The sequence below is a fragment of the Fukomys damarensis genome, unplaced genomic scaffold (genome assembly GCF_012274545.1).
Source record: "Fukomys damarensis isolate Sample0158 unplaced genomic scaffold, DMR_v1.0_HiC HiC_scaffold_15, whole genome shotgun sequence".
In the NCBI taxonomy this organism is placed as follows: Eukaryota; Metazoa; Chordata; class Mammalia; order Rodentia; family Bathyergidae; genus Fukomys; species Fukomys damarensis.
In genome coordinates, this window is record NW_022900927.1 from 28,068,349 (window position 1) to 28,079,384 (window position 11,036).

At 32.2% G+C, this 11,036-nt stretch overlaps 1 protein-coding gene across 5 annotated transcripts in view; it reads left to right on the forward strand.

Annotated features, from left to right (window-relative positions):
• Usp15 (ubiquitin specific peptidase 15) overlaps positions 1 to 11,036 on the forward strand; it is a 123,513-nt gene that overhangs the window by 96,705 nt on the left and 15,772 nt on the right. For 4 of the 5 annotated variants that reach the window (XM_010644542.3, XM_010644539.3, XM_033763757.1 and 1 more), the window contains 9 exons: positions 4,775 to 4,858; positions 4,946 to 5,040; positions 5,127 to 5,318; positions 6,401 to 6,516; positions 6,687 to 6,959; positions 7,323 to 7,393; positions 7,726 to 7,841; positions 8,431 to 8,580; positions 10,833 to 10,936. In XM_010644542.3, coding sequence (XP_010642844.1) covers positions 4,775 to 4,858; positions 4,946 to 5,040; positions 5,127 to 5,318; positions 6,401 to 6,516; positions 6,687 to 6,959; positions 7,323 to 7,393; positions 7,726 to 7,841; positions 8,431 to 8,580; positions 10,833 to 10,936 — 1,201 coding nt within the window. The remainder of the gene's footprint in view (positions 1 to 4,774; positions 4,859 to 4,945; positions 5,041 to 5,126; positions 5,319 to 6,400; positions 6,517 to 6,686; positions 6,960 to 7,322; positions 7,394 to 7,725; positions 7,842 to 8,430; positions 8,581 to 10,832; positions 10,937 to 11,036) is intronic. The other variant, XM_010644540.3, reaches the window with a different exon arrangement.

Consider the following 11,036-nt stretch of genomic DNA (forward strand, 5'->3'; position numbering starts at 1 on the left):
CCTTCTTTATCAGTCAGATCTTTTTTGAAATTTGACACTTCTTAATGAAAGTAGCTTCTTCATTTTCTGCACCTATCCCTCTAAATTCTATTACAGTGCTTAGCAAATTTTATTTTGACATTCAGTTTACTGGTCTTGTATAGACCATTGACTCCTTTGAAGATAGAAAACTTACACATCTTTGCATTTCCAATACTTATAACTCATAGATATTAATACAGAAGTAGTCAAAAAATTTTTCACTCATTTTATTGGGTACTTTATGAATATAAAGCTTGTTTATTAAACAAGAAAGAGATGGTTCCTACTTTAGAAATGTTTTTTCTATAAATCCTTAGCTTAGGATTATAATCAAATTGTTCATTAATATATAAGTCACGACATCTATATGAAGGTTATGCTTTAAACAAAATTATTATCTTATGCAGAAAAGTGTTTGGGTTTACTGACAAGAACAATATGCAGTGTTCTTTAAAAGCTTTCTCACTTAAAATAATTAAAACCTAGTTGAGAAAAATCATGCATTGTTAATTTCTTTTGCTGCTTCTTACATATATCCTTCATGAACTCATTGAACCTGATGCTTGTGTATCTCGTAGCACTGAGTACTTCCCCATATCTATCAGCATGGCCAGTACAAAAATTCAATTTAACTCCTCACGAGGAAGTAATATACATTCACATTTTAAAATTATATCCTTTGAGTTTGAGCCGGGGATTTAGCTCAGTCGTTCTGCTACCTGCCTTGCAAGGACCCGAGCTCAATCCCCGGTACCAAAAAATGAAATAAAATAAAATTATATACTTTGATATCACTTACCCGCTTGCTTATAAATGCAGGATAGTGTATATTCTTTCCAATAGAGAGAAACTATATCAGTGCTAAACCATACTGTTACTTCTCCAGTTTGCAGTTTTCCAGATAAATGCCAGTGGACTAAGAGAGTACTGAAAATTGGGTAAAAATGTGTAAAAATATATTGCAACAAATAATAAATGTAGATGCTGTGTATTCTACAGCAAAATTGTTAAAGACAGTACACTCCCACACTGATAAAATAATCTGTATCATGTTACAAATTAACCATAAGTTATATGGTAATGTTCTTTTATAATTTGGCCTTTAAATCATTTTTCCAAAAAAGCAACTTTCATTGATTTATTAATAAGGATAAATTTGTAGACATCAGAACACAAGAAAATTAACTTTTTTCCCCAAATGGAAGCAGTAGCAACCTAAGTATAAAATTATATCCTTATTAATGCTATAATTTACCAGCTGATAAAGAAGTAAAATTAGCTGACTTAGCCTACTTGGTGAGTTTTCCAATTGTTGCAGTTGATTTAAGTTTTAGAAGTTTATTAGTTATCAATATTGAACATATTTATTTGTTGGACTTACACTGCAGAATGGTGGCAATACGCAGGTATTTGTAGTTTAGTCCTTGTTCTCAAGAAATTTTTCATAATATGAGAAGTGCTAGTACAGGGTACTGAAAGAGCTCTCAGAAAATAACCTGCACAAACTGGTGATGCTACCTGTAATGAATCCTGAAAAATGATTGTTATAAGCAGCTGAAAACTGAGAATAAAACCATTATAGTCCAAGAAAAGGACAGGTACAAAGATCTGATGGCAAGAGAGGACAGCCTGTGCTGGTCTCTATAAGTAAAAAATATGGTAAGCAGGAGTCGGATCACTGAGATCTTTTATGTCATCTTAGGAAATTTGGACTTAGACTAGAGGAGTCATGAAAGGATATTTAGTATAGAGATTATATAGCTAGACTTGTATTTGAGAAGGAAGATTCTGACTAGAGCAGAGATTAAATAGGAAAGGCTTAGATTGGAAGTACTAAGACCAATTTAGCAATGTTGACAAATGACAAGGGCTTGAACTCAAGATTAGTGTCAAGTTGGCACTTTGGTAGAACTAGTTGAATGTGGAAAGTATGTAAATATATTCAAAGATGATGCCAAGTTTTCTGGGTAGAAGTTTGAGGAGTTGATGTTGCCATTTGTCTTAATAGGATATATAGGAAGAAAAAGTTGAAGAAAAAAACTTAAAATTGAGCATTGTAACTTAACATAGCCTAAGTATTTAATGTTGGACTTTTTGACTTTGAATACTTTGAGAAGTGAGCTCTGTGAAGACAGTAGTCACTGGTTTAGAAGGATGAGGTCACTTAAGACTAGGGCAGCCCTGCATCTTTTTATAGGAATCAGAGGTCTCTTGAGATAAAATGAGCTATAATTAATAATTATACTAGGATATCAAGCTGTCTAATCCAGAACTAAGATTGTTTTTTATTAAGATTTTATTTTTATTGATACATGTATATAATGATTACATATATCATGGGCAGTTGGTACATGTACATACCAAATCTTCTTTTTACATTCCCCTATCACTTGCTTCCCTCCTTGCTCCTTCTTTCTCTTGGTCCCTTTCCCATTTGCAAAAGATCCATCTACTTTTTATTTTTCAATTCTTTTATCCCCTTCCCTTCCCCTTCCCTCCATTTCTTGGTCTGCTTCCCTTTTGCAAAAGATCTATCTCCCAGTTCCTCGTACCTTTTATTTTGTTTTTTATTTATATTGTGGGTTTCTCATATAAGGAGAAACTATGCTATGTTTGTTTTTTTTTTTTTTTTTTTTTTTTTTTTTTTGGTACCAGGGATTGAACTTGGGTCCTTGCTCATGCAAGGCAGGTGGCAGAACCACTGAGCTGAATCCCCTGCCCAACTATTTCTTTTTTTTTTTAATTAATTTTATTGGTACATTTAAGGTATACAATATAATGACATTCATCCTTGGAAATGTGCACTTCACATAATCCATCTTGGTTGTTATATTTTCCCCATTCCCCTGCCCCTCCCTTCAACACCCCCATCACTTCCTATCTACAAAGACTTTGTTTCCATTTTTTCATTTTCTAATATTAATAATTCATTCCCTTCTTTCCTTTCCCCTGCCCCTCCCACTTCCCCTTCCCCTTTGCACCTATTCTTCCTATTGTACATTATCTATTATACTTTTTAGTCCTTATTTATACTTTTCATTTCTCACACATATATCACTGTGGTATGATTCTTTTAATTCTTTGGGGAAAACACCCAGCAGGGGACTAGGTGGGTCAAACAGGACTTCCAGTGTTAGTTCTTTGAGGCATCTCCGTACTGATTTCCACAGTTGGTTGCACCAGTCTACACTCCCACCAGCAGTGGAGCAGGGTTCCTCTTTGCTCACTGCCCTGTCAGCATTTGTTATTGGTTGATTTCATGATAGCAGTATGTCTGTTTATTTTACTTAACGTTACAATTTCTAAATACATTTTTTTTCCTCCAAATGACTCAGGTTAGTCCTTTATGATACAGAACTCCTGTTTTGAGTGTAATTGCCACATTTTCTTTATCCATTAATCTGTTGTTGAATTTATAGGCCACTTTCAAGATTTAGCTATTATAAATGCTACTACAAACATGGGTAGGCATGTATCACTGTAACATGATGTCTTCAACACTTTTGGGAAGACCCCTAAGAGGGGACTAGCTGGGTCTAATAGAATTTCTGTTTTTAGTTTTTTGAAGAATCTCCATACTGATTTCCATACTGATTTTGTAGTAGTTTACACTCCCACCAACAAAGTAGGATTTCTTTTTCACACAGTTTTGCTAGCATTTGTTATTATTTGATTTCTTAATATAAGTATTCTTTGTGAAGTAAGGTGGGATCTCATTGTTTTAATTTGTATTTCTCTAATGGCCAAACATGTTGAATTTTTTTATGTATTTGTTGGCCATTTGTCCTTCTGAGAAGTGTCTGTTTATTTCTATTTCATTTGCCCATTTTTTGATTGGATCTTTTGAGTGGCATCTAATTATTTTGAGTTCTTTATTTATCCTAGATATTAGTCCTTTGTTTAAAAATTGCTGGCAAAAATTTTTTTCCCATTCTGTAGATTATTTCTTCCCTCTGTTGGTTGTTTCCTTTTGCTATGCAAAAACTTTTTAATTTTATGATTCCCAATTATTGATTTTTTATTCTATTTCTTGTACATCTGGGGTTCTTTTTAGAAATTCCTCGTCCGTGTTTTTATCAAAAGTTTTGCCTATTTTATCATGCCCATTTTTTAAAAAATTTGCCTGTTTTATTTATGTTGTGTTTCTTTTTTAATATTTAAATCTTTGATCCATCTTTATTTTACTTTAGTACATGGTTGTATTGAAAGATGAATTGAGATTGGGCACAATAAAGTAGCACACCAGCCACTAAAGTTGGAAAATTTTCTCCAACATATCTGAACAGCTCTGAAAAACGTTCAACTAAAGTAAAACTTAATAACAAAGACATTGAAGGGTTTGCAGTGGTATAGTAGAAGTGATAAAGAGCCTAGGATCTGGATGGAACTGTATGAAAGAAGCACGGGAAAATTAAATGTAAGGATTAAAATCTCAACATGAACCAAGAATAGGTAAGAGTGTGTTTCCAGGAGAAGCAAGAAGTAATGGTTACAAAGTAACCTTCTTAGAGTTTATTGTATCAGTAGAAATGAATCAAATTTCCAAGAAGTTGGCTATACTTAAATACAAATAGTGGTGTTTGAATTGAGGAGCTAAGGAACAATAAGGCTAGGAAATATCAATTTAGACACTTTTACCCAGGGTAATAGCAAGATTGGAGACAGACATTCTGAGCCAAGTGAGGTCATTACAATCTACTCAATGTTTTGTCCATGATAATACAATCATTGCGATTTTTTTTGTGTGTTTTAGTACAAAGTGGTTGTCCCCAAAATTGGAAATATACTAGATCTTTGTACAGCATTGTCTGGTTTATCAGGAGTACCTTCAGATAAGGTAAGATGTTTCTGGGGTTGAAGTATATGTTAGTGTTTAGTTTTCAGTGTTGCAAAGCCAGCTTAATAGAAATTTATTTCCTTTTAGATGATAGTTACTGATATATACAATCATAGATTTCACAGAATATTTGCTGTGGATGAAAACCTCAGTAGTATTATGGAACGGGATGATATTTATGTGTAAGTATAAAATTTATTATGCAAAATATTATTTGAGAAAAAAATAACAAAATTTTGGGAATTCATAGTCAGTTTTTTCCTTGTAGATTTGAAATTAATATCAATAGGACAGAAGATACAGAGCATGTGATTATTCCTGTTTGCCTAAGAGAAAAATTTAGACACTCAAGTTATACCCACCATACTGGTTCATCGCTTTTTGGTCAGCCTTTTCTTATGGCTGTACCACGAAATAATACAGAAGATAAACTTTATAATCTCCTCCTTTTGAGAATGTGGTAAGTGCCAGATGATTCCATGTTTAAAAAGTAAATATGGGAATAAAATACAAAATAGCTAACAAAAGTAAACATATAAGACACTGGGGGCTAGGGATTTATCTCAGTGGTTCTGCCGCTTGCTTTGCAAGCATAAGGTCATGAGTTCGATCCCCGGTACCAAAAAAAAGAGTGAAAGACACTACTAGGATGTTATTATTAAAGTATTAATTTTAAAAATCAGATTATAGGGGTTAAGGATATAGCTCAGTGGCAGAGCATATTCCTACCATGTGTGAGGGCCTGGATTTGATCCTTAGCACTATGCAGAAAGAAAAAGAAGGCATAAGAATCAGATTATAGTCTAATCTACTTTATTGATTATATAAAACACATTACCTAGGAAACATGTAGTCTTTTAACTTTTATATCAAGTTTCCATTTGAGAAGGAATAGGAATTTATCAGTAAGTGCAATTTATGCTTTATTACTTTACATACACTGCCAGTTTAGGAACTCATACTAATTATATAAAAGGATAAATTTTTACAATTGATAATAAGGATAGGCTCCTCTTTTGCTTTCCTAAAAACCTTGAACTGAATTGTAAGGTAATCATGAATGAATACCATTTGATCCCTTTCTTTTAATTGTTATAGATAACATGTTTAGTATTATTTCTTATATACCCAATTATTGTAGTTCCATGATGTGTGTGCAGAGATCACATTATACTGTGTTCCTTTGCCAGCATCACAAAAAAAAATAAATTTGAAAACACATTATATGAATACAAGTGTTCTTAACAGTAATATATAAATGAGTCTTTTAGAGTTTTGTTTAATTGAGAAATTATGTGCAACAAACTTTTAACACACACAAGATGTAAAAATATAAAGTAACACATCTCTATAAAGATAAAACAAATTACTAGTGAGTTGTACGTATGATACATCATTAAATTAAATTTATTTTGAATCTACTACAGTTATTTTGAATCTACAGTTACTACATCAAAAGATTTTGTTTTATTGACAGAAGGGAAAACAATTTTTAAACCTTTTTGTAGTGCTGAACTTGTTCAATTTCTTATTTTGCTTAAGCCGATATGTCAAAATATCTACTGAAACTGAAGAAACTGAAGGATCCCTACATTGCTGTAAGGACCAAAATATTAACGGGAATGGCCCAAATGGCATACATGAAGAAGGTTCGCCAAGTAAGACTTTCCTGTTAAATTGTAGAAGTACTTCAGTAAGATTATTGCCTCAGAGAAAAAGTTAAGATGATGGAGATTATGGAACTAAAAAATATCTGCACACCTGGGGAAAAATAATAATTTAAAACATAATGCTGAGTTTATTTAAAATCTCTCATATCTAAAATTAGGTGAAATGGAAACAGATGAACCAGATGATGAATCCAGCCAGGATCAAGAACTTCCCTCAGAAAATGAAAACAGCCAGTCTGAAGATTCAGTCGGAGGAGATAATGATTCTGAAAATGGATTATGTACTGAGGAAACTTGCAAAGGTCAACTCACGGGACACAAAAAACGATTGTTTACATTCCAGTTCAATAATTTAGGCAATACAGATATCAACTATATCAAAGATGATATCAGGCATATAAGATTTGATGACAGGCAGCTTAGGCTAGACGGTAAGTATTTGGGAAAAATGACTTGAACCATGTCATGTGTGTTAAATTTTTAGGAAAAAACCACCAATTTCAGCCTTATTGTGAAAAATGCCATTAATTTATTTATCTGAAATTTTAATTCTTAATATCCAAATGGACTAAACCATATTCCAGTATTTATTGAAGTGAAGTTATGCTTCAAGCTTGAGTTCTGTGTCTGTTTTTTAACTCTCAGATTATTTCATTGGCTTGGAAATGGCTATATGCCTTAATCACCTAAGATTACTTCTTGTTTATTTGGGTTTATTTCCTAACATTAAAATACATTAATTTTAACACTAAAGTATATTAAATTTTAAAGAAAAAATGTGTTTTCCATCTTAGAAAGATCTTTTCTTGCTTTGGATTGGGATCCTGAATTGAAAAAAAGATACTTTGATGAAAATGCTGCTGAAGTAAGTCATCACTACTTCTTTACCTTTTATTGATTTACTTTGATTAGTAGAGTTATTCATACTCCTCTGTTATATTGTTTTGCTTCTATCAGATATGTTTATTTTGCCAGTACAAAAATCAATTATGAACTTTTTTTTCTGTTTACATGTTGTTATCTATGTAGGTTTACTCAGGAGTGATTAAGAAGTGCAATATAAATCTCAGTTTACATAAGCTTTATGATTCTTTTGAGAAAGTTTAGGAGTTTTCATTATTATTCATAGTAAGATGGTATCACTAAAATGAGTTTTGTTTCATTTGTTCTCTTAACTCAAGAAATACTTCTCTTTAGGATTTTGAAAAACATGAAAGTGTGGAATATAAACCTCCTAAAAAACCTTTTGTGAAATTAAAAGATTGCATTGAACTGTTTACAACAAAAGAAAAGCTAGGTGCTGAAGATCCTTGGTAAGAAGCAAAGTTAAATAGTTGTTTCTAATTATTTTCTTAATGCTTTAAATCAGCAGTTCCTTAAGTTATATTAAGAATGAGAATAGCTTTGGAAATATTATTACAGTGTTAAGCTTTATTTTCGTTAGTATAATCTCCCTAATGGCCATTTTACTATTAATAATTATATCTCACAAGAATTTTTAGCTGCACAACCATTTTGAGAGAAACTTTTTAGGAAAAATATAGTGAAACATTTGTAGTGTCATTACATTAGAGCCCAGACATTTTGAGATTTTCCAGTACGTATGTCTGTACACACATCTGTGATACATCTATGTCTTTTTAGTATACTGAAATGTATATAAATAATGTAGCCTTCATCATTTATTTGCATATTAGTTTATAATGGTTAAAAGTTATTTGGGAAATTTATTGGAAGTAAAAATAATGAGCTGCTTTCAGGCTGGCTTATAGTAGGCATATAATACTTACTGAAAAAAAATATAGAATTTCCCATAAGTTTTGTTGTTGTTTACTGCTTTTATTAACGGAAGTTGATTGTTTGTACCTCTGTCAAGCTTTAAATATTTCTTTCTGTTGGTAGGTATTGTCCAAATTGTAAAGAACATCAGCAAGCCACGAAGAAATTGGATCTATGGTCCCTCCCTCCAGTACTTGTAGTACATCTCAAACGATTTTCTTATAGTCGATACATGAGAGATAAGTTGGATACTTTAGTTGATTTTCCTATCAAGTAAGTTTAAACTGTAATTAAAAGGATAGTGAGTATTCTTTTTCAAACTTATTTTATGCTTTTGTTGTATTTTAATAAACATCAGGTATCAGTTGGATTGAATTTCAGTTTTTGTGTTTGAGTAGTTCTAACAATTTGTAAGGACTAGAATTTTACAGTTGTTATTCTTTATTAGAGTTTCCAAAGACCAAAGAGGAAATATACTTTTTTAAAAAATATATGGTATAACTCACTCTGTGTTACATAATCTTATGGGTTCATTGGGCCCATATACCTTATCATCTTAGTGATTTTGTTTTCGCTAGGAATTATTTCATCATTTCTCATCAGTTATTCCTAATTGTGTTTTTTCTAAAAAAGAGTAAAATTATACAAAGTAAAATAATGGAATTATTTAGAAGGATGACGTAATTAATAAATCATCCTGATTTGCATTAATCTTCAGTTTTCTTACTGCATGGTATGACATCATATCTGTAAAAAAGTATAAGGATACCTAGAGGCAACATTTTTGTAGTCTCTTCTGTTTTAGCTTTCACTGACCACAGTTGAGAATTTAGAAGGACAGTAGATAACATTTATTCTAATCAACTTAGTCTTTTAACAATAGAAACTTCATCACAGAATATTTTCAACAAGAACTTGATACTATCTCATTGTGCAAAAGAGCTGTAATACTATTCTTTTGGTTTTTTATCATATTGTGCACCAAAATTAACTTGAAGCTGTAGGTGTACAAATACTGAAGACAAATGTGTACATAAAGGTGATTGGAAGGCTGTAGATGATATAAAATTTAAAATATTTATCGGAGCCAGATATGGTAGCACATACCTGTATTTATTGCCAGCACTCTGGCAGGATAAGGCAGAAGGATAACAAGTTCAAGCCCAGCCTGGGCAACTTGCAAAAAAAGACCCTGTTACAAAATTTAAGAACTAAATTTAAAAAATATTCATTTGGGTTGCTTATTCCAATTTCTGAGTAAAAAAGGGAGGATTATTACCTCTCTAACAAAAGTGTGAGCCTTTGGGGCCAGGGATTTCATTGGTGCCATGCCTGCCTCACAAGTGCAAAGTGCTAAGTTTGATTCCTGGTACCAGAAAAAAGGGGGGAAAAAAAGTGTAAGCCTTTAAAATTTTCAAGAATATGGCATTTTGACAATGTAAATACAAGAAAGGTAAACTCTATTAAAGTCATTTGAGTTTCTTGTTTTCCTTTGGTATCAAGGATTGAACCCAGGGCCTTCACACTGACCTGTCCCCAGCCCTTTTTTATCTTGTATTTTGTGAGATAGAATCTCACTATGTCTCTTAAATTGACTAAGCTTGGCTCTAACTCATGATCCTGCCATAGCATACCAGAGTATTAGGATTAAAGGCATATGGCCCCACACTCCACAGTCATTGTTCTTATATTTAGCTCACTAAAAAGCAGTAATAATTTTAAATTTCAAACATTTCTCTGCTGAGCACGATGGTGCATACCTGAAATCTCAGCACTAGAGGAAGCTAAGGTAAGAAAATAGCAAGTTGGAGTGCAGTCTGGGCAACTTAGCAACCTAGGAAGATCCTGTCCCAAAAAATGTTTTTTATAGTAAGGGCTAGAGATGTAGTTTAGTGTGAAGCCCCTGAGTTCAGTCCCCAATATTACAAGGTGCCACAGGGTGGGGAGAACAATTAGAAATAAGAATGAACTATTTACCACATGGTTGTGTTCCAGATTCATATGCAATAGATTATGAACAGTTGCATTGAAAGAATGTTGCCTATCTCTGTTATACAGGTCATCAAAAGCAAGAAAATCTGGGAGAAAATTAGGCTTTAAAATATTTAAATTCTTAAAAATTTGTAAGAGAGTTGTTTTTCACTATCCCTTTATTTTTCCTTCTTTAAAGCATCCTTGGAAGTTATTTTAAAATAAAAATAATCTATTAGCCTCAGATAGTAAATGCTAATGATTGTTTTTCCTGGGGTACTGAAAGGTAAATGTATTTGCATGAACATATTAATTTGAATCACAACATCATTGGAACATTTTTTAATTCTCAACCTCTAACCAAATTCTTCCAAAAGCATTTACTTCTCAAAGGTGTGTGTATGACTTGCTTTATAAGTTATTTGGCTCTTGATAATTTCTTCAGTGATTAATCAGTGAGTATCAATACTGGCAGAAGGGAATAGAATTCATTACAATTTTTTAAATTGCATTGAGGGAAAAGAAAACTTACTTGTCTTCTTTTTTTTAAACAGTGACTTGGATATGTCAGAATTCCTAATTAATCCAAATGCAGGTCCTTGCCGCTACAATTTGATTGCTGTTTCCAACCACTATGGAGGGATGGGAGGAGGACATTGTAAGTTACCTTTTAACCTAAATCATAATGTTTGAATAACGGTAGACTTTTTTTTCCTATGATAGTTTTATTTCTTTTTTTTTTTTTTTTTTTTTTTTTT